We start from the raw sequence: 24437 nt of genomic DNA, 5'->3' as shown, positions 1-24437 counted from the left end.
ATCTTCTCAATCGAAGGGTCATCTGGATTGGCACAGAAGCGGAAGTTCTTTTTTGTGACCAAGCTGGAAGAGAGCAGACAATATCCGAGTAAACATCCCTGTGTGTGTGTGTGTGTGTGTGTGTGTGTGTGTGTGTGTGTGTGTGTGTGTGTGTATGTGTGTGTGTGGTGTATGTGTATCGTGGTGTGTGTATGTTTAATACTATACTTACATGACTGCCCTCTTAGAGCAGTCAGATCTGGTCATTTCATATTCCCTGACGGAATGTCTGGGGATTTTTCTTGGGTAATACTTGAAACAGCATTCTACAGGAACATTTGCATCTGTATAAAGAAACAATCTGTAATTGTTCTATCATTTTTCTGACACACTATATACCACAGGAGGTTGGTGGCACCTTCATTGGGGAGGACGGACTCGGGGTAATGGCTGGAGCGGAATGGTATGTAATACAGTACATCAAACACATTTCTTCCAGGTGTTTGAAACCATTCCATTTTCTCCGTTCCAGTCGTTATGAGTCGTCCTTCCCTCAGCAGCCTCCTGTGCTTCAGACGGGTTAGCTGACAACGTCACAAAAACGATGGCCGCACTTCAAAGGGGCAAAAGGCTGTGTGTTAGGATTCTGGTGGTCAGATGGCTCGCAACAATGACAAGAAGCTGCCATGTGGGGAATCGTAAGTGGCTCGTTTCAGCTACTTTTAGCTTGTTCTTGACTGATGTCACGTCTTTGCTAATATGGCGAAAATCATCTAGCTAGCAAGCTGACCAAAAAGTGTAACAATGTATTTGTAAAATAAATTTTTTAATGAACATTGGAGATTAAATATAATTTACATGTCAACAACTTGAGCCGACCCCAGCTGTTTTACTCCATTGTTGTGCACATGTCGATTCTGTTGCTAAACAACCAACCCGTCTATAAGTCAGAACTTAAACATGGAATCTTTCCTTTGAGTTCATAATGCAACAATTCAGAGTAGGAGTGCTGATCTAGGAGCAGTTTTGCCTTTTAGATCACAATGAATAAGATTGCATAAACAAGGGGGGAACTGATCCTAGATCAGCACTCCTAATAAGTACAGCCCCATATCTCTTCCATACATCCCTAACCCTAATTACTCCTGTAAGTCACTCCGGATAAGAGCGTCTGACAAATGACTCAAATGTAAACGTCACACTCAATATTAAGACAATTTTCTGAAGAGAAGGATTGATAGTAGTTAAGAATGGATTCCAAAGCAGGGATAACTTACTGTTGGCCAATGCGGCGGACCACAGGGCTGCTCCCAGGACACACAGCAGAAGGATCAGAGCAGACCGCATGATTGGTTGATGATGAGCAGAGGATGACCAACAGTGTTAACACCTCAGCAACTGTAAAGGGTTCTAAACTCAGGACAGAGTGTTTTGTCCTTTATGATCAGAGGAGGGGAGGGAGGTGTGTGGTTTTGGTGGGGGGGGGGGGGGGGGGGGGGGGGCAGAGTGTGTAGGTGACAAAAGTTTCCACATCATCTCAAAAGTAGAGAAGAAAAAAACCCTGAGTGATAGCGGTGTGTTCACAGGAAATGCACGTGTGGTTAGTCCACCACAGCGGACGGCTTGCACAGGTCTTTGTAGCACGCATGAACTAAAAACTAAGCATCAGTGTGAAACAAAGTCTGATGTTATTGACCCCCTACTCCCTCTTCTTGGGCTATAAAGCAGTTTCCTGGAAATAATTTGTTCTGCAACTATGGAAAAACAATTGTGACGTTGAACAGATAGAGGCATTCACACTGTTCATCAAGTTGTATATGTACACATCTTTATTTAATAAAACAGTAGCTATACACTGAGTATACAAAACATTAAGAACACCTGCTCCTTCCATGACAGACTGACCAGGTGAAAGCTATTATCCCTTATTGATGTCACTTGTTAAATCCATTTCAATCAGTGTAGATGAAGGGGAGGAGACAGGTTAAAGAAGCATTTTAAGCCTTGAGACATGGATTGTGTATGTGTGCCATTCAGAGGGTGAATGGGCAAGACACAATATTTAAGTGCCCTTGAACGGGGTATGGTAATAGGTAATAGGTGCCAGGCACACCGCTTTGTGTCAAGAACTGCAACACTGCTGGGTTTGTCACGCTCAACAGTTTCCTGTGTGTATCAAGAATGTTCCACCACCCAAAGGACATCCTGACAACTCGGAAAAACTGTGGGAGGTATTGGAGTCGACATGGGCCAGCATCCCTGTGGAAAGCTTGACACTCCGACTAATTGAGGCTGTTCTGAGGGAAACGGGGAGAAATTCAAAAATTAGGTGTACTCAGTGTACACTTCAAGTGATTGTACACTTCCAGTTCCATTTTTGACCCTGCTGCCCTCCCACCCATGTTCCACTCCAGTTCTCTACAACCAGAAAGGGTTACTTGGAAATGTCACATATAAAAACAATGAGACAATCAAACTGACAATACAAAGCTTAAAGAAAATGAGATAACGTGGAAAGATATCATATGGCCTTCATTATTACATTTAATGGATCTACAACAGACCAATGACAGTCATTTATTCTTCCCAGGATGCACTTCTGTGATTAAGGGGTGTCTACTTCCAGTAGTTCTTACTGATTGATTATTGTGGCTGGGTAAGGCCATGTCGGACACACATGCCTCAACCCTGTAACATTCACACAGTCACTAACAGGGGATGTCTTTTTGTCCTTTAGAAATGTCACTTCAAATCACATACAACACACACACAAGGGTCCTCAATCAGATGTGAGGGACACCAATATAGTGAGAGAATGTACTCAAGACAAAAAAAAAACGGTGTGAAACTACAGATGGTGACAAACAAAAGGAACATGATTGTGCAGAATGCTTTATTGCAGTACTGTGGTATTCACCACATAGGCAGAGCAGGGGAAGGAGTGCGTCTGTCTTCATAACGTGATCAGAATGTCTATGTGCACAGGGGGGTGAGGAGGTGAAACGACGAGGGGGGGGGGGATTGTCTGACATCCTGTTGCTATGGCTGGCTGAATATCGCCCACTTCTCAATATGCACTTTGAAGTGTTTCAAACAGCCATAGGGGTCACTAAATGCTTGGGGGCTCTGGAGTATGGAGGGTTTAGTACGGTACCTACATTTGAAACGAGCCTCACATTCAGGATCATCTACTGAGGAGTTCTCTTTTTGGCAGGTGATGGTGGCCGGCAGACATGAAAGAAGTAGTAGAATCTGTGAACTGAACACCAAACCAAAGCCTCTTTCTGAACGACACCCTCCCATCCCACACATCTAAACCAAGGCTGGTGTGTTCAGAAACATGAAAACCTGAGCAAACATGACTCAGGTCCTTTATCTACATTAACAAATGCTCATCACCATGAAGTAAGACAGCTTCTGATTGGGTTACAGCACTTACTAAGTGAGCACATCCAATAGGGAAAGGGCATACTGAGGACAACAGGGCAGCAATGCTTCACCCATAAAATCATCAACAATCTGTTTTCCTTTCTGGAGTCTTCTAAGCAGCTTCTCAATCAAACCGGTACACATGGGTTGGGGGGGGGTGACTGAAGTGGATTATATCAAATGGGACGATACCAGTGAGGTTTGTTGTGTTAGAATAACCAGTTTTTCTTCATTATAACGTAACGACAAATAAAGAGATTGTCTCCATACTAAGAGATGACACTTAAATGAGAAACAAAGACAACAGAAATTCATTACCATGAAAAATGAAATGTGCAGAAAACAGGAAAAAGGAGGCAGGTGATATACTGTAGTATATTGATTCTCCTAATCCACCTTAGCTGTTCCACTTTATACCACCTTAGGGGATGTAGAAGACATTAAATATCACCTCATTCCTTTTTCCAGGCAGCTCATTTCCTCTTGAAGAGGGTTAGTAAAACATGTATTTAAGAAGTGAATCTTTAACGGCACAACACAACAACAATTACATCTGTTGTATTTCAGTTGAATCTTGATAAGAATACAAATTCATTGACTACGCCCTCCTTTCAAGTCAATGAACCATTCTCCCCAGATCAACAAACACCCACGTCTTCTCCTTGGGAGCCTTTCCTTCATGGAATGGTACAGAAACAAATAACAAACAAATGGAACCAACTAGGATTCAGCAAACAAATTAAAAACACATCAGTCCAAACAAAACAAAAAAGGCTAATGATAAAAATCGCAGCTGACTTGCAGGAATGACCAATGACAACAGAGGTTTGGAGTAGAGGTAGAAGAGAGAGAGAGAGACGTAGGAGAGAGAGACGTAGGAGAGAGAGACGTAGGAGAGAGAGACGTAGGAGAGAGAGACGTAGGAGAGAGAGACGTAGGAGAGAGAGACGTAGGAGAGAGAGACGTAGGAGAGAGAGACGTAGGAAAGAGAGACGTAGGAGAGAGAGACGTAGGAGAGAGAGACGTAGGAGAGAGAGACGTAGGAGAGAGAGACGTAGGAGAGAGAGACGTAGGAGAGAGAGACGTAGGAGAGAGAGACGTAGGAGAGAGAGACGTAGGAGAGAGAGACGTAGGAGAGAGAGACGTAGGAAAGAGAGACGTAGGAGAGAGAGACGTAGGAGAGAGAGACGTAGGAGAGAGAGATGTAGGAAAGAGAGATGTAGGAAAGAGAGATGTAGGAGAGAGAGACGTAGGAGAGAGAGACGTAGGAGAGAGAGAAAATAGTGGAAAGTTCTAAAGAGGAGTGAGAAAGAGAGCAGGTCCAGTTGGGTAACTAGTATTCCTGCTATAGACATGTGGCAGAATACAGTACATTCGAGAGCATCTTTCTGCCTGGTTTCATTCTGGGACAGGGGGCACAGCATGTATAAAAAGGCCTAGTCACCCCTCACCCCAGTCTGTTCCAGACCTCCAGGGTCTCTGCTCCGTGACTCACATCTAGGGGGACCACAGTGGCTGATTGTCCCCAGCCCAGAGCGCTCTGAGCCTGGGGTAGCTCCGTCCCAGGGAGGGCAGCTCCCTCACACAGCCTGGCCCGGGTCCAGTGTTTCATGGGGTCAGGTAGAGTACTGGGTTGGAGAATGAGCTATTGTCTGTTGTTTTGCTCCTGGATGACCGTTGTACTCAGCGCTTTAGGACTGGACTGCTCCTTCTGTAAGGCCTGAAGAACCTGAGGAGAAACAAGGGACCATGGTATGAAACACAGCATGATCATTGGAGTTACATAGTTATACTGTACACATAAAGGACCAGGCCAAGATTCTAGTAGTTCCATCACTTGAGCCTTGAAACTTAAGTTGAAAAACCACTGACGCCAACTCTGTTTCCCTCTAACTGAAGAAATGTCTGTTTTCCAAAAGGTTGACTTTGGGGGGGGGGACCGGTTACATCCAAACAGTCTCATCTCACCTGTGCCCATTTCCTGTTCTTGCTGGTCATGTGGACAGCGTGGATGTGCGAGAACAGCTGATCGGGGGGGATGTGATCGGGTAAGCGGGTGAGGAACTGGGCGTTGTGGATGAAGTCCATGCGGGTCAACACGTCCTCGTACAGGCGCAGGATTCCCAGGGCCACCCGGAACAGGAACTCATCTCCGTCACGACAGAACACATCCCACACCCGACACGCCAGGTCCAACGGCAGTGACTTACTGTACAGGGTGAAGATCCTACAGAGATGAAATGAGAGAGAGAGCGAGAGGAGACACACACAAAAACATCTTCATTTGGATACAACTTTCCATAGTGAAACATTGAGGTAGAAAGGAGTGAAATGTTTGGGAGATTCCAGACGCCTGGTGTTATTTTCACACATCATGGACGTGCGTAGTCCAAGGAGACAAACACACCAAGCATACACAGATAAGCAGTTATATGCAAAACACTTAACAATGAGCTATAGAGTCTGGTCTGAGAAACAGACTAAGGACAAAGACATATGAACAGATAATGTCCGTAAATCAGCACATTTCCAAAGTAACTGCAATTGTCTTCTCCTGGTACACTTTAGTTTGTATATGGCTCACTAGATGAGGATATTTCTGAGATGTGAAGGGCTGCTATCTTGACTTTCATCTCTCCATCAGTGTATAAATAACTGATGTGTGAAAACATGGTGCTCTTCACTGCGCTGTGGTGAGAGTAGGGGGTCGTGGTGACCATCTATACCACCCCCTTACACATCCTGTCTTCTCAGTAACAGAGCAACAATCTAAAGAGCAAAACTACAACAGAAAAAAAAGCGCCTACAAAAGTCAATATTGTAATCATATTGTTTTTCACATTCGTAATTGGTACCAGACATTTGATTTCATTCCGTCTATACCCATTAGTTACCTGAGAAAAACAATTGAGGGAGAGAAAGCGAGGGAGAGAAAGAGGGGGAGAGAAAGCGGGGGAGAGAAAGCGGGGGAGAGAAAGCGGGGGAGAGAAAACGAGGGAGAGAAAGCGAGGGAGATAAAGAGGGGGAGAGAAAGCGAGGGAGAGAAAGCGAGGGAGAGAAAGCGAGGGAGGGAAAGCGAGGGAGGGAAAGCGAGGGAGAGAAAGCGAGGGAGAGAAAGCAAGGGAGAGAAAGCAAGGGAGAAAGCGAGGGAGAAAGCGAGGGAGAGAAAGCGAGGGAGAAAGAGGGGGAGAAAGCGAGGGAGAAAGCGAGGGAGAGAAAGCGAAGGGAGAGAAAGCGAGGGAGAGAAAGCGAGGGAGAGAAAGCGAGGGAGAGAAAGCGAGGGAGAGAAAGCGAGGGAGAGAAAGCGAGGGAGAGAAAGCGAGGGAGAGAAAGCGAGGGAGAGAAAGCGAGGGAGAAAGCGAGGGAGAAAGCGAGGGAGAGAAAGCGAGGGAGAAAGCGAGGGAGAAAGCGAGGGAGTCTCACCAGTCGATTAAATAAATATCAGGGGTCAAGTTGTTTTCCTTGAAATGTGCAAACAGCTTAGGTAGGTTTTCATCAAAGAACACTTCAAAAGCCGAAAAGTAGGTCAACATCTGAGGAGAGAGAGAAGAAACAACAGAGTCAGATATATAGACCACACCGCCCTGACACCACTATCAGCCAGATATATAGACCACACCGCCCTGACACCACTATCAGCCAGATATATAGACCACACCGCCCTGACACCACTATCAGCCAGATATATAGACCACACCGCCCTGACACCACTATCAGCCAGATATATAGACCACACCGCCCTGACACCACTATCAGCCAGATATATAGACCACACCGCCCTGACACCACTATCAGCCAGATATATAGACCACACCGCCCTGACACCACTATCAGCCAGATATATAGACCACACCGCCCTGACACCACTATCAGTCAGATATATAGACCACACCGCCCTGACACCACTATCAGCCAGATATATAGACCACACCGCCCTGACACCACTATCAGCCAGATATATAGACCACACCGCCCTGACACAACCATCAGTCAGATATATAGACCACACCGCCCTGCCACCACTATCAGCCAGATATATAGACCACACCGCCCTGACACCACTATCAGCCAGATATATAGACCACACCGCCCTGACACCACTATCAGCCAGATATATAGACCACACCGCCCTGACACAACCATCAGCCAGATATATAGACCACACCGCCCTGACACCACTATCAGCCAGATATATAGACCACACCGCCCTGACACCACTATCAGTCAGATATATAGACCACCCCGCCCTGACACCACTATCAGCCAGATATATAGACCACACCGCCCTGATACCACTATCAGCCAGATATATAGACCACACCGCCCTGACACCACTATCAGTCAGATATATAGACCACACCGCCCTGACACCACTATCAGTCAGATATATAGACCACACCGCCCTGACACCACTATCAGCCAGATATATAGACCACACCACCCTGACACCACTATCAGTCAGATATATAGACCACCCCGCCCTGACACCACTATCAGCCAGATATATAGACCACACCGCCCTGATACCACTATCAGCCAGATATATAGACCACACCGCCCTGACACCACTATCAGTCAGATATATAGACCACACCTCCCTGACACCACTATCAGTCAGATATATAGACCACACCTCCCTGACACCACTATCAGTCAGATATATAGACCACACCGCCCTGACACAACTATCAGCCAGATATATAGACCACACAGCACTGACACCACTATAACACTATCAGCCAGATATATAGACCACACCGCCCTGACACCACTATAACACCATCAGCCAGATATATAGACCACACCGCCCTGACACCACTATAACACTATCAGCCAGATATATAGACCACACCGCCCTGACACCACTATAACACTATCAGCCAGATATATAGACCACACCGCCCTGACACCACTATAACACCATCAGCCAGATATATAGACCACACCGCCCTGACACCACTATAACACTATCAGCCAGATATATAGACCACATTGCCCTGACATCACTATCAGCCAGATATATAGACCACACAGCCCTGACACCACTATAACACCATCAGTCAGATATTGTAGCAACATAATAACACATGGTAACAGTTGTGAACAGGGTGCTAAGTGCTATGAGTGCAGTGGTGTATTGTGCAAATCCCTGCTAACAGGGTGTGCAGGCTTTTATTCCAGCCCAGCACAAACACAAAAAACTGTCAGTCTATCTGTGTCTGTGCGTGTGTGTGTCTGTCTGCACTGTACTCACAAGGCTGTGGTCCACTCTGAAGAAGGCCATCTGACAGGGCTTGTTCAACAGGTTGGCGAAAGCTATGAAGGCGTCTGCCGTGTCCAGGTTGAGGATCAGCACCGCCGCGATGAACGACATACCCTGAACCTGAACACAACGGGACTGATGTTACCTATGAAAGGAGCCCCGTCGACTCCTGCCACAGTAGCCGAGCCCCGTCGACTCCTGCCACAGTAGCCGAGCCCCGTCGACTCCTGCCACAGTAGCCGAGCCCCGTCGACTCCTGCCACAGTAGCCGAGCCCCGTCGACTCCTGCCACAGTAGCCGAGCCCCGTCGACTCCTGCCACAGTAGCCGAGCCCCGTCGACTCCTGCCACAGTAGCCGAGCCCCGTCGACTCCTGCCACAGTAGCCGAGCCCCGTCGACTCCTGCCACAGTAGCCGAGCCCCGTCGACTCCTGCCACAGTAGCCGAGCCCCGTCGACTCCTGCCACAGTAGCCTAGCCCCGTCGACTCCTGCCACAGTAGCCTAGCCACGTCGACTCCTGCCACAGTAGCCTAGCCACGTCGACTCCTGCCACAGTAGCCTAGCCACGTCGACTCCTGCCACAGTAGCCTAGCCACGTCGACTCCTGCCACAGTAGCCTAGCCACGTCGACTCCTGCCACAGTAGCCTAGCCACGTCGACTCCTGCCACAGTAGCCTAGCCACGTCGACTCCTGCCACAGTAGCCTAGCCACGTCGACTCCTGCCACAGTAGCCTAGCCACGTCGACTCCTGCCACAGTAGCCTAGCCACGTCGACTCCTGCCACAGTACCCTAGCCACGTCGACTCCTGCCACAGTAGCCTAGCCACGTCGACTCCTGCCACAGTAGCCTAGCCGTGTCGACTCCTGCCACAGTAGCCTAGCCACGTCGACTCCTGCCACAGTAGCCTAGCCACGTCGACTCCTGCCACAGTAGCCTAGCCACGTCGACTCCTGCCACAGTAGCCTAGCCACGTCGACTCCTGCCACAGTAGCCTAGCCACGTCGACTCCTGCCACAGTAGCCTAGCCACGTCGACTCCTGCCACAGTAGCCTAGCCACGTCGACTCCTGCCACAGTAGCCTAGCCACGTCGACTCCTGCCACAGTAGCCTAGCCACGTCGACTCCTGCCACAGTAGCCTAGCCACGTCGACTCCTGCCACAGTAGCCTAGCCACGTCGACTCCTGCCACAGTACCCTAGCCACGTCGACTCCTGCCACAGTAGCCTAGCCACGTCGACTCCTGCCACAGTAGCCTAGCCACGTCGACTCCTGCCACAGTACCCTAGCCACGTCGACTCCTGCCACAGTACCCTAGCCACGTCGACTCCTGCCACAGTAGCCTAGCCACGTCGACTCCTGCCACAGTAGCCTAGCCACGTCGACTCCTGCCACAGTAGCCTAGCCACGTCGACTCCTGCCACAGTAGCCTAGCCACGTCGACTCCTGCCACAGTAGCCTAGCCACGTCGACTCCTGCCACAGTAGCCTAGCCACGTCGACTCCTGCCACAGTAGCCTAGCCACGTCGACTCCTGCCACAGTAGCCTAGCCACGTCGACTCCTGCCACAGTAGCCTAGCCACGTCGACTCCTGCCACAGTAGCCTAGCCACGTCGACTCCTGCCACAGTAGCCTAGCCACGTCGACTCCTGCTACAGTAGCCTAGCCATGTTGATCAACTGCATGTCAGTACTGTGAACACAGAGGGAGGAGAGAGAGTGAGTGAGGTTTATTATTAGTAGTGGGGTGGTGTTGGGGGCATTTACTGGTTACCGGCTGGTGTTACAATATCATTTAGCAGAGTTATCCTTTAACTTAAATTCTCCATCTTTCAGTATTCCTTGGAGACGGTCATATTGACATAAGGTTAGTCCAGGAAGTGGAGACATGTCTCTACATGTTTCTCAGCATGGCTGTGGTGAGGTGGAGGTGTAAAACCACAGTACATCTCCAGCAGAGTATACTGGAAACTCATTTCATCAGACTCAGAGACAAACCAGCCACAGCGGATCTTAGTAATGCGGTAGTTCTACTGTGTTCAAGGTTTAGAGAGAATGAGGACTTATTGATGACAGATGGAATCAAAAGAAAACCGGTTACGTCAGTGCTGCATTGGAATACACAGATGTAAGCACACAAACACACACCAACACCCACACACATACAAACACCCACAAACACACAAACACCCACACACCCACACACCAGCGAAAGTGCCAGGTGGGGTGGTCAAATGTATCAGAGGTAAAAGTCATCATGATGGAGTAATGGAAGCTTGCCGCTCGTCTCTCCCTCTCTATGGAGGCCTGCCGCCCGTCTCTCTCCCCCTCCCTGGAGGCCTGCCGCCGGTCTCTCTCCCCCTCCCTATGGTGGCCTGCCGCCCGTCTCTCTCCCCCTCCCTATGGAGGCCTGCCGCCGGTCTCTCTCCCCCTCCCTATGGTGGCCTGCCGCCCGTCTCTCTCCCCCTCCCTATGGAGGCCTGCCGCCCGTCTCTCTCCCCCTCCCTGGAGGCCTGCCGCCCGTCTCCCTCCCCCTCCCTATGGAGGCCTGCCGCCCGTCTCTCTCCCCCTCCCTATGGAGGCCTGCCGCCCGTCTCTCTCCCCCTCCCTGGAGGCCTGCCGCCCGTCTCTCTCCCCCTCCCTGGAGGCCTGCCGCCCGTCTCTCTCCCCCTCCATGGAGGCCTGCCGCCCGTCTCTCTCCCCCTCCATGGAGGCCTGCCGCCCGTCTCTCTCCCCCTCCATGGAGGCCTGCCGCCCGTCTCCCCCTCTTTATGGTGTCCTGCTGCTCGCCTCTCCCACACTACATATACTGGCTGTTTACATAGAGCAGTGTCCCAAATGGCATTCTATTCCCTAGATAGTGCAATACTTTGACCAGTACCCATATGGCTCTAGTTGAAAGTAGTGCACTGTCTAGGGAATAGGGCACCATTTGGATCTCACACGTAGGCTAACGTAGGACTCCGAGCCAGTCCGTTTATAGCCTAAGGTACAATGTGTTTCTATCACCTTCCACCATAGGAAAGAGAGAAGCAATGGTTTCTGATAAAACGGTCATCATTTGGCCTTAAGGACCCTTGTGCTTCCAAAGAAAAGCACCAATATACATCACTGTTCAGGGCCATTACCACTGATACACTATACACATACACACGAAGGCCGACGAGGAATTCATCAAGTGTGTGAGCTTATGTTATGAAGTAGGCCCGTACGTGTCTGTGTGTGTGTGTGTGTGTGTGTGTGTGTGTGTGTGTGTGTGTGTGTGCGTGCGTGTGTGTTACTACTACTTACGTAGCCCACGTCTGGCCTATAGCAGGTGTATGCTCCTAGAATGCTGTGCAGCACGTCGTAGTACGGACCTCCCTGTCAAAACACAGGTGATATTTTAACTATTACAACACATACACTTCCATTTTAGTCATTTAGCAGACGCTCTTATCCAGAGCCACTCACAGTTGGTGCATCTTAATACCTCTTGAGCATCTGATCCCGTTAGCGGGATCAAAATCCAGCGAAAAATCATATCGCCAATTAGCATTAAAAAATTATCATAATTTTTTACAAAAATTAAAAATATATTTTTTTTTTTTTTATAGATACACCTCTCCTGAATCGACCCACGTCGTCCGATTTCAAAAAGGTTTTACAGGAAAAGCAAATCATTAGATTATATTAGATGAGTCCATCGTAAAAAGCAGCTTCATAGCCATTTTCCGACCAACCACTTCCATCACATATTATCAATAAACAGCTAAATGTAGCACTAACCTTTTACAAACTTCATCAGATGGCACCCCTAGGACATCATGTTATACAATGCATGCATTCTTTTGTTCAATAAAGGTCATATTTATATATAAAAACAGCATTTTACATCTCTGTCTGACGTTGACTACCTAATTTCCCCTCAAAAGCGTCCCGGTAAACAATGCTACGTTTCAATAAATTGCTATACTATAACGATTTTTTAAATGTATATTGTCAATCTAACATTTATAGATGAATATCTCTTGAGAACACCCGTCATACCAGATTTTAAATTAACTTTACTGGGTAATCACACTTTGCGATAAAAGGAGATGCGATACTCAGAAAATCAGCTAATATACAGTGCTCGGCGCCATCTTGGATGCAACAGTATGAACCATCTCATCTTCAATAATATTGTCAATAATCGCCTACCTTTAGTTGTCTTCATCAGAAAGCATCCCAGGTCCACAACAGATGTATTTTCGGTCAAAAAGTCCATACTTCACGTTCCATTAGCCTGATGTTGGTAGCGCGTCCTATGGCTCTCTCCAAACGCAGCTCTGCACTTCATACTGAAAGCAATCCTCGCGCATGTAGGTTCGTTCAAACATGTCAAACGTTGTATAAAATAAATGTTCAGGGCCACTAACACCAAGAGAGCCAATAAGATTCGAGGGGGATGATTTCATTGCCTTTAAAACCGTTTCCAAAGGTGGGGGCAGACATGGCCGCCGGCGTCATAATGGTGATGGCCCATCCCCTGTGACCAATTTCAAACTCCTGTCATTCACTGAGTTTTGACTCTATAAGGCTCAAACCACTGTGAAAGGACTGGCGACATCTAGTGGAAGCAATAGGAAGTGCCAAAATATTCCTAAACCCCTGTGTTTTTCAATGGGATAGGTTAGAACTCAATACAACACATCAGGTATCCACTTCCTGTCAGAAAATGTCTCAGGGTTTTGCCTGCCAAATGAGTTCTGTTATACTCACAGACACCATTCAAACAGTTTTAGAAACTTTAGAGTGTTTTCTATCCATATATAATAAGTATATGCATGCCCTATCTTCTGAGTTTGATTAGTAGGCCGTTGAAAATGGGAACGATTTTTTTTCAAAATGCGCTGTGGCGCCCCCTATCCTAGGGTATCCTCAAGAGGTTAAGACAGCTAGGTGAGACAACCACATTTCAGTCATAGAAAGTACATGTTCCCTCTAAGTAGCTATTAGCAAAGTCAGTGCAAGTAGGAAAAGTGCATATATATCCCTTTTTCAGTACCCTGTCTTTCAAAGATACAGTTGAAGTTTACATACACTTAGGTTGGAGTCATTAAAACTCAAATTTCTTGTTAAGTCGGTTAGGACATCTACTTTGTGCATGACACAAGTAATTTTTCCAACAATTGTTTACAGACAGATTATTTCACTTATAATTCACTGTATCACAATTCCAGTGGGTCAGAAGATTACACACACTAAGTTGACTGTGCCTTCAAACAGCTTGAAAAATTCCAGAAAATGATGTCATGGCTTTAGAAGCTTCTGATAGGATAATTGACACCTCCAATTGACTCAAATGATGTATCTGTGGATGTATTTCAAGGCCTACCTTCAAACTCAGTGCCTCTTTGCTTGACATCATGGGAAAAGCAAAAAGAAATCAGCCAAGACTTCAGAAAAAAGATTGTAGACCCCCACAAGCCTGGTTCATCCTTCGGCGCAATTTCCAAATGCCTGAAGGTACCATGTTCATCTGTACAAACAATAGTACGCAACTATAAACACCATGGGACCACGCAGCCATCATACCGCTCAGGAAGGAGACACGTTCTGTCTCCTAGAGATGAACGTACTTTGGTGCAAAATGCGCAAATCAATCCCAGAACAACAGCAAAAGACCTTGTGAAGACACTGGAGGAAACAGGTACAAAAGTATCTATATCCACAGTAAAATGAGTCCTATATCAACATAACCTGAACAGCTGATCGTCCTCGCAGTGGCAGACCACGTCTAACAACACCTGTACAGGATCGATACATCCTAACATCACACCTGCGGGACAGGTACAGGATGACAACAACAACTGCCCGAGTTACACCAGGAACGCACAATCCCTCCATCAGTGCTCAGACTGTCCGCAATAGGCTGAGAGAGGCTGGACTGAGGGCTTGTAGGCCTGTTGTAAGGCAGGTCCTCACCAGACATCACCGGCAACAATGTCACCTATGGGCACAAACCCATCGTCTCTGGACCAGACAGGACTAGCAAAAAGTGCTCTTCACTGACGAGTCGAGATTTTGTCTCACCAGGGGTGATAGTCGGATTCGCGTTTATCGTCGAAGGAATGAGCGTTACACCTGTACTCTGGAGCCGATTGATTTGGAGGTGGAGGGTCCATCATGGTCTGGAACGGTGTGTTACAGCATCATCAGACTGAGCTTGTTGTCATTGCAGGCAATCTCAACGCTGTGCGTTACAAGGAAGACACCCTCCTCCCTCACGTGGTACCCTTCCTGCAGGCTCATCCTGACATGACCCTCCAGCATGACAATGCCACCAGCCATACTGCTCGATCTAGGCGTGATTTCCTGCAAGACAGGAATGTCAATGTTCTGCCATGGCCAGCGAAGAGCCCGGATCACAATCCCATTGAGCACGTCTGGGATCTGTTGGATTGGAGGGTGAGGGCCAGAGCCATTCCCCCCTGAAATGTCCGGGAACTTGCAGGTTCCTTGGTGGAAGAGTGGGGTAACATCTCACAGCAAGAACTGGCAAATCTGGTGCAGTCCATGAGGGAGAGATGCACTGCAGTACTTAATGCAGCTGGTGGCCACACCAGATACTGACTGTTACTTTTGACCCGCCCTTCGTTCAGGGACACATTATTTAATTTCTGTTAGTCACATGTCTGTGGAACTTCTTCAGTTTTCCGTCTCAGTTGTTGAATCTTATGTTCATACAAATATTTACACACGTTAAGTTTGCTGAAAATAAACGCAGTTGACAATGAGAGGATGTTTATTTTTTTTGCTGAGTTTACATAGGCGTACAGAGGCCCATTATCAGCAACCACCACTCCTGTGTTCCAATGGCACGTTGTGTTAGCTAATCCAAGTTGATCATTTTAAAAAGGCTAATTGATCATTAGAAAACCCTTTTGGAATTATGTTAGAACAGCTGAAAACTGTTGGGCTGATTAAAGAAGCAATAAAACTGGCCTTCTTCAGACTAGTTGAGTGTCTGGAGCATCAGCATTTGTGGGTTGGATTACAGGCTCAAAATGGCCAGAAACAAAGAATTTTCTTCTGAAACTCATCAGTCTATTCTTGTTCTGAGAAACTAAGGCTATTCCATGCGAGAAATTGCCAAGAAACTGAAGATCTCGTACAACACTGTGTACTACTCACTTCACAGAACAGCGCAAACTGGCACTAACCAGAATAGAAAGAGGAGTGGGAGGTCCCGGTGCACAACTGAGCAAGAGGACAAGTACATTAGAGTGTCTAGTTTGAGAGACAGACGCCTCACAAGTCCTCAACTGGCAGCTTCATTAAATAGTACCCGCAAAACACCACTCTCAATGTCAACAGTGAAGAGGCGACTCCGGGATGCTGGCCTTCCGCTTGAATTCTAAATAAATCACAGACAGTGTCACCAGAAATGCACCCCCACACCATAACACCACCTCCTCCATGCTTCACGATGGGAACCATGCATGCAGAGATCATCCGTTCAACTACTCTATGTCGAACAAAGACATGGCAGTTGGAACCAAAAAATATCAAATTTGGACTCATCAGACCAGCGGACATATTTCTACTGATCTAATGTCCACTGCTCGTGTTTCTTGGCCCAAGCAAGTCTCTTCTTATTATTGGTGTCCTTTAGTAGTGGTTTCTTTGCAGCAATTCGACCATGAAGGCCTGATTCACACAGTCTACTCTGAACAGTTGATGATGAGATGTGTCTGTTACTTGAACTCTGAAGAATTTATTTGGCCTGCAATCTTAGGTGCAGCTTATCCTCAGAGACAACTCTGGGTCTTCCTTTCCTGTTGCAGTCCTCATGAGAGCCAGTTTCATCATCACTTGATGGTTTTTGCAACTGCATTTGAAGAAACTTTTAAAGTTGTTAATGTTCTGGATTGACTGACCTTCATGTCTAAAAGTAATGATGACTGTTATTTCTCTTTGCTAATTTGAGCTGTTCTTGCCATAATGTGAACTTGGTCTTTTACCAAATAAGGCTATCTTCTGTATAACACCCCTACCTTGTCCCAACACAATTGATCAGCTCAAACACATTAAGAAGGGGGGAAAAAAATCCACAAATTAACTTTTAACAAGGCACACCTGTTAATTGAAATGCATTCCAGGTGACTACCTCATGAAGCTGGTTGAGAGAATGTCAAGAGTGTGCAAAGCTGTCAAGGCAAAGGGTGGCTACTTTGAAGAATTTTTGTAATACTTTTTTGGTTACTACATTATTCCATGCGTGTCATTTCATAGTTTTGATGTCTTCACTATTATTCTACAATGTAGAAAATAGTAAAAATAAAGAAAAACCTTTGAATGAGTTGGTGAGTTCAAACTTTTGACTGGTACTTTTTTTGAGATACCGGAGGTAGCAGAACGGAGTACTCTGGTTGGGATGTAGGGTTTGAGCATAGCCTGAAGGTGAGGACGGGAAGTTCCCCAACATTGACTGTTGCAACACAACAACAATCTCACCCACACACCGAGATAGGTGACGTTCACATAACCACTAACAAGAGCAAGGTATACTGACCAAAAATATAAAACGCAACAATTTTACTGAATTACAGTTTCTATAAGGAAATCAGTCAATTGAAATAAATTCATTTGGCCCTGATCTTCACTGTATATAGATTTTTCTATTGTTATTGACTGTACTTTTGTTTATCCCATGTGTAACTCTGTTGTTTTTTGTCGCACTGCTTTGCTTTATCTTGGCCAGGTCGCAGTTGTAAATGACAACTTGTTCTCAACTGACCTACCTGGTTAAATAAAGGTGAAATAAAAAAGAAAAAAATATTTGGATTTCACATGATTGGGCAGGGGTGCAGCCTGGGAGGGCATAGGCCCACCCACTTGGGAGCCAGGCCCAGCCAATCAGAATGAGTTTGAGTTTTTCCCCTACAAAAGGACATTATTACAGACAGAAATAGTCCTCAGTTTCATCAGCTGTCCGGATGGCTGGTCTCAGACGATCCCGCAGGTGAAGAATCTGGATGTGGTGTCCTGGGCTGGCATGGTTACATGCGGTCTGCGGTTGTGAGGCCGTTAGACGTACTGCCAAATTCTCTAAAACGGATGCGGCTTATAGTAGAGAAATGAACATTCAATTCTCTAGCAACAGTTCTGGAGGACATCCCTGCAGTCAGCATGCCATAGGAATGCCCCCTCAAAATTTGAGATGTCTGTGGCATTGTGTTGTGACAAAAAACTGCACATTTTAGAGTGGCCTTTTATTGTCCCCAGCACAAGGTGGACCTGTGTAATGATCTGTGTAATGATGTAATGATCATGCTGTTTAATCAGCTTCTTGATATGCCAAACCTGTCACGTGGATGGATTTTCTTGGCAAAGGAGAAATGCTCACTAACAGGGATGCAAACAAATTTGTGCACAAAATTTGAAAGAAATCAGCTTTTTTTTTCTGGGATCTTTGATTTGAGCTCATGGACCAACACTTCACATGTTGCATTTATATTTTTTGTTCAGTATAGAGATAGATTAATTTAGTCGACTAATATCTTAATAATAAAAACCATTTAGCCAATGCTTTTATCCAAAGCAACTTACAGTTATGCGTGCATACAGTTTATGTACAGGTGGTCCCGGGAATTGAACTCACTATCCTGGTGTTGCAAGCGCCATGCTCACCAACTGAGCTATAGAGGACCACAACTGAATACAGACTGGACACAGAGAAACTCGATGATGTCATTAACAGTTGTGGTTGTTGTCCAACCACTGACCTGTTGGAAGATACAGAGATGGGGAAATGTTCTGGAGATGTCCAGCTTGATCAGCTCCAGACTGGCCTCTCTGTCCGCCAGAGATGAACCTGCATCTACACCCACCCCACACACACACACACACACACATTAGAAACACATTGAAACATTCAACAATCACACACTTCCTTTAACCAACTCTTATATTCCCAAACCTTCTGTAGGATTTTTTTTTAGATTCAATGCGATTCAGATTTAAATTCTCAGTCCTTTGTGAGGGAGGTCAAACGTTTCCAATAGCACTTCAGAGAAAGAAGGGGATAAAGATGGAGAGACGAAGGGAGATGAAAGAGAAGAGAGTCTGTCCTTATCTACCTTCAGTCACTGGTTCTGTAGGCATAGACTTCCACTTGTCCCTGGCCCTGGCCAGACAGATGTTGTACAGCTCTGTGGAAGAATACATCACAACATTGATCACTATGTGCGCGCGCACACACACCACACACACACACACACACACACACACACACACACACACACACACACACACACTCACACACACCCTGCCATTGAACACCCTGTTGCTACAATTAACATGGAAGTAAACCACAGCATTACTGTCATAGTCCCTCTATCTAAAAGCCTTCCGCTGCAGCACATCAGGTCTGGACAGCCTCGAGGTCTTCTCTCCAGTACCAACGAGCTATTCAGTCTCAGTGGTGCTGTGCTTATCTACTGGCCTTGTCCTAGACCCTACTGCTCCCTAGTGAGAATAACTGAGGAGAGAGAGAGGGTGTGTGTGTGTGTGTGTGTGTGTGTGTGTGTGTGTGTGTGTGTGTGTGTGTGTGTGTGTGTGTGTGTGTGTGTGTGATATATGATCCCATTTGGTTTGGATGTAACAGACAAATGGGCCACCAGAGGGGGTGGTTTTTCAATGAGTCATGCTGAAATTGAGACCTCTGGTATCTACAGTATTCTAAGTCCTCTTTTTCCACACACACACAAAGGCGATATGGGTTGTGTATAATTCAGTAGCCTCTCTCAGGCCTACAGTGAGGTGTGTGACCTACCGTGAGTGATGTTGAGCTCGTTGCCCACCGCCAGGCTCCAGACCTTGCCCCTGACACTAGGGGGCACGCCCTGCCACCAGAGGTCCCTGACCCGCCGAGAGTTACACATGGTGCTCCAGTTGGGTAAAATCTCCTGGTTCCAGGTCTGGGCGGCGTTGCCAATGCTCTCTTCCACCTTACACCTGAGCTCCAGCTGCTTCCTCCTCTTCTGGGCCTCCTTGAGCTCTATGGAGGCAGGGAGGGGAGCGAGGCAGGGAGGGGAGAAAGGCAGGGAGGGGAGCGAGGCAGAGAGGGGAGCGAGGCAGAGAGGGGAGCGAGGCAGAGAGGGGAGCGAGGCAGAGAGGGGAGCGAGGCAGAGAGGGGAGCGAGGCAGAGAGAGGAACGAGGCAGAGAGAGGAACGAGGCAGGGAGAAGAGACCGTTAGATGACATTATCTATTACATTACCATGATATAGTGTCATTCTAGGACCACTGATCTGCAGGGATGTCATGGCTGTGAAACAGTACAGTGGGAACCGATCCAGTCAGTTTTCATGACGGAGCAGGGACAAGAAATGGCAGCTATTATAAAAGTATCCAAGGCTGCTTTTACACAGGCAGCCAAATTCGGATATTTTTTCCACTTTTTCCCCCCCAATCACATCAGCTCTTTTGGCAAAAGATCAGAATTGGGCTGCCTGTGTAAACGTAGCCTAAAGAGCTGGAGAAGTGGAAAGGCATCCGTTCCTTTTGACTATGAGTGGTCATGTCAGATAGGAGAACTTCGAGCCCTGGGAGAGGGAATGTCCCTATGAAAGAGGTATGATCCAGATGAATGAATAAATCATGAACAGTCACCTCTTTTCTTGGCCTGGGCCACCATCTCCTCATACTGTTGTCTGTGTTTCTGGGCCTCCTCCGCAGGCTTGGCTGGCAGATTACTGCAACACACACATACACACACACACACTTGCAGTGAGTGACTGTGTGTGTGGTTTGAACTTGGTGCCTTGCATTATTCATGGTGGTTGAGCTGCTGGTGTATTGGTGGAAAAGGCAGGTAATGGAAAGAATGAGTGAGTGAGTGAGGGGGTGGGGGTGGAGAGAGACCTTGAGTGACCTTGGCCTGGTCTCAGATGATTGCTTCACTAAGCCAACCCTCCTGTTGATCTGACACACCCTAACCCTCACCTTACACTTGAACCTCTAAATATTCTATATGTTTACCATTTGTTTGCATGACATGCTTTCACTCAGAAAATGTGTGTACACAGCAGAGAGGAGAGACAGAGGGCGAGCAAGAGACAGAGAGAGGAGAGACAGAATAGAGAGAGAGAGAGAGAGAGGGAGAGACAGAATAGAGAGAGAGAGAGAGAGGAGAGAGAATAGAGAGAGAGAGAGAAGAGAGGAGAGACAGAATAGAGAGAGAGAGAGAAGAGAGGAGAGACAATAGAGAGAGAGAGAGAAGAGAGGAGAGACAATAGAGAGAGAGAGAAGAGAGGAAAGACAGAATAGAGAGAGAGAGAGAAGCGAGGAAAGACAGAATAGAGAGAGAGAGAAGAGACAGAATAGAGAGAGAGAAGAGACAGAATAGAGAGAGAGAGAAGAGACAGAATAGAGAGAGAGAGAGAAGAGAGGAGAGACAGAATAGAGAGAGAGAGACACTAAACTGTCCGCAGCCTCTAACCAAACTACCTCTCATATGAGTTAGGAAACCACATGGGTTAGTTCGTCTGGCATGAAGGAGACAGAATGATACAGGGAAGAGAGAAGAGAGAGACAGAGACAGACAGAGAGAGAGGGAGACAGACAGAGACAAAGTACAGGCTCAGTGAGCACAGCCTTGCCATTGAGAAGGGTAGACACAGGAAAACCTGGCTCCCTGTAGAGGAAAGGCTGTGCAACCACTGCACAACAGCAGAACCTGAGACAGAGCTGCATTTCCTGACAAAATGACAAAACTATATAACAATTACAGTGTCATTTCCCCAAATTTGAAACCCTTATTCAAGGTTTCAAAGACCTCTCTGATGACAATAGGCTACCCGTCCTGTTGGGGGAGGACGCAGAGCGCTGTGGGTTGGCAGCGCACTACATTGCTGCCTGCCATAAGATGAGGGACAGTGTCTGACAGACCAACCAACCTGCACATGTCCTCTATGCTTATTGTTAAATGTGTGGTTATTTTGATCCTTGATTATTGTTGTTACTGTTGTACCGTTGACAATTTTGATTCTTATTATTTTCATATTGTCAATATCCAAAGTAAGCTTTGGCAATATGTTCAGTCGTGGCCAACAGTTGCGAATAACACAAATATTAATTTTCAAAGTGTGCTGCCTCAGTTTGTATGATGGCAATTTGCATATACTCCAGAATGTTATGAAGAGTGATCAGATGAATTGCAATTAATTTTTGTTTTGCACAAAAAGATCTTCACAGGCAAGGATATTGCTGCCAGTAAGATTGCACCTAAATCAACCATTTATCGGATCATCAAGAACTTCAAGGAGAGCGGTTCAATTGTTGACCAGGTGAAGGCTTCAGGGCGCCCAAGAAAGTCCAGCAAGCGCCAGGACCATCTCCTTTTCTCTGATGAATCCCCTTTCCAATTGTTTGGGGCATCTGGAAAAAATCTTGTCCGGAGAAGACACAGTGAGCGCTACCATCAGTCCTGTGTCATACCAACAGTAAAGCATCATGAGACCATTCATGTGTGGGGTTGCTTCTCAGCCAAGGGAGTGGGATCACTCACAATTTTGCCTAAGAACACAGCCATGAATAAAGAATGGTACCAACACATCCTCTGAGAGCAACTTCTCCCAACCATCCAGGAACAGTTTGGTGACGAACAATGCCTTTTCCAGCATGATGGAGCACCTTGCCATAAGGCAAAAGTGATAACTAAGTGGCTCAGGGAACAAAACATCAATATTTTGGGTCCATGGCCAGGAAACTCCCCAGACCTTAATCCCATTGAGAACTTGTGGTCAATCCTCAAGAGGCGGGTGGACAAACAAAAACCCACAAATTCTGACAAACTCCAAGCATTGATTAAGCAAGAATGGGCTGCCATCAGTCAGGATGTGGCCCAGAAGTTAATTTGACAGCATGCCAGGGCGGATTGCAGAGGTCTTGAAAAAGAAGGGTCAACACTGCAAATATTGACTCTTTGCATCAACTTCATGTAATTGTCAATAAAAGCCTTTGACACTTATGAAATGCTTGTAATTATACTTCAGTATTCCATGGTAACATCTGACAAAAATATCTAAAGACACTGAGGCAGCAGACTTTGTGAAAATTCATATTTGTGACATTCTCAAAACTTTTGGCCACGACTGTACATTGTTAGTCATGCCAATAAAGCAACATGAATTGAGACAGAGAGAGAGACAGAGACAGACGTACACGGAGTATACCAAACATTAGGAACCCCCCCCCCCCCCCCAAGAACATCTCAATTCGTCGACTCCAATGCTTCCCACAGCTGTGTCAAGTTGGCTGGACGTCCTTTGGGTGGTGGGTCATTCTTGATACACAGGAAACTGTTGAGTGTGAAAAACCCAGCAGCGTTGCAGACATAACCTACAAGCCACTGATGCAGACCTATGGAACATCTACATATTATGAAGCCTAATAAATCCATGTAATATAGCCTACACCTTCACAATAAACCCATTATTTATTTTAGACAGGTCTAAAGAAACATGATATGAAGGAAATGTAGTGTATTTCAGAAGAACAGAATAGCATACTCTGAGTTGTTCTAATGTTAGGTCCTGATCTGGCTATGCCAAATGGCTGTGGGTTACACTAGTTCATTTAGCAGACAAGATTTGCTTAGAATTCGATGGCATTATTTTATAGTATGAAGAATACAATTGTACAAATCTGAATTTGATTTGAGAGAGTGCGTACATGCAGCTATTCTGTGTTGAACGGTAAACAAAGAAACAGGTTCTCCTATATGCTTAATTTAGAGTTATTAATGTAACTTTAGTTGTGATATAAATGTTGGGCTATGTGTTTAGATTTTTAATACATTCTAAGGTTGCATGATGCGACTCTAATGATGACTGGGAAAAAGTTGCATGAAAGGCATGAGCTCTGCTTTGTGCAGGTTGCACAAGCCTCTTTTTTCCCAGCAGCATCCTCTTTGTGTGGCCGTAATGCTCACAAAAAAAATCCATGCCTTTTGCGGACAGTGGTCCTTGTGCCGAATATAATCATTATAATTCTCTTCTCCCGGCGGCGTGCTCCGAAGCATCTCTTACTCACATGGCTCTCTCTCATATCTCAATTCTTACTAGCCAATGCCCATCACGTGATCGTGTCCTTCTCACAGGCTACAAGTGAAGACAGACACGTCGGGGACGCGACTGCCACGTCCTTATCGAAATCCGAGGTGCAAATTGAAGATATTGGAAGAACTGTTCACATTTACTTTTCGTTAGCCAACAAGATGAGTAGGCCTAACGAACAGAAAAAGCACTAGCCTATGTCAATCTACTATCCCCCATAGTACAAAAGTCGACGTATTCTGTGTGAGAAATAAATATCCCAAACATAGTCTGGGACAGTTGTGGGATGTGATAGATCCCAAATTAATACAACCACTAGGCAATGAGGCTGATGCAACAGATCAGAACGTTAAGCTTCAAATGTTGATCAACTATTAGGCTATTTCTTCACATTTTAAGCACAGCAGTACGCACATGATGGTAGGATATAAGAGCTAATGTTCCAAAATGCAATCAATAATTAGAGGGACAACAGAGTGCTGAGTACCAGGCAGTTAGCAAGTTTGGTAGGCTACTAATGACCAGCAGCAGCATCAGAGCTTGGAGAAGCCTAATTACCGTGACTAAACGGTCACATGGAATGAGACTGCCGTCATGACTACCGGTCACCGTAACAGCCCTACACCTGGCACTACCATACGCCGTTCAAAGGTCCATCAATCTTGTCCATTCACCCTTTGAAT

The 24437-nt window shown here is 46.4% G+C and overlaps 1 protein-coding gene and 1 non-coding gene across 8 annotated transcripts in view; both read right to left on the bottom strand.

Moving 5' to 3' along the window:
- On the bottom strand, positions 1-1413 carry LOC106608548 (uncharacterized). Its single transcript, XR_014392864.1, has 3 exons — positions 1257-1413; positions 212-323; positions 1-63 (listed from the first exon to the last, which is right to left on the bottom strand). It is a non-coding gene; the product is annotated as an uncharacterized LOC106608548 (transcript).
- A 372-nt stretch (positions 1414-1785) lies between these two features.
- LOC106608549 (TBC1 domain family member 14) overlaps positions 1786-24437 on the bottom strand; it is a 67171-nt gene continuing 44519 nt past the window's right edge. For 6 of the 7 annotated variants that reach the window (XM_014206511.3, XM_014206513.3, XM_014206512.3 and 3 more), the window contains 9 exons: positions 20309-20391; positions 19471-19695; positions 18776-18847; positions 18422-18516; positions 11961-12032; positions 8663-8791; positions 6832-6941; positions 5377-5635; positions 1786-5137 (listed from right to left, as the gene is read on the bottom strand). In XM_014206511.3, the coding sequence (XP_014061986.1) occupies positions 5054-5137; positions 5377-5635; positions 6832-6941; positions 8663-8791; positions 11961-12032; positions 18422-18516; positions 18776-18847; positions 19471-19695; positions 20309-20391 (1129 nt within the window). In that variant the 3' untranslated portion in view covers positions 1786-5053. The remainder of the gene's footprint in view (positions 5138-5376; positions 5636-6831; positions 6942-8662; positions 8792-11960; positions 12033-18421; positions 18517-18775; positions 18848-19470; positions 19696-20308; positions 20392-24437) is intronic. The other variant, XR_014392863.1, reaches the window with a different exon arrangement.

The sequence above is a fragment of the Salmo salar genome, chromosome 07 (assembly GCF_965601325.2).
Source record: "Salmo salar chromosome 07, fSalSal1, whole genome shotgun sequence".
Taxonomy (NCBI): domain Eukaryota; kingdom Metazoa; phylum Chordata; class Actinopteri; order Salmoniformes; family Salmonidae; genus Salmo; species Salmo salar.
Note: the sequence above shows the minus strand (reverse complement) of the source record. Positions and strands in the feature narration are given on the sequence as shown.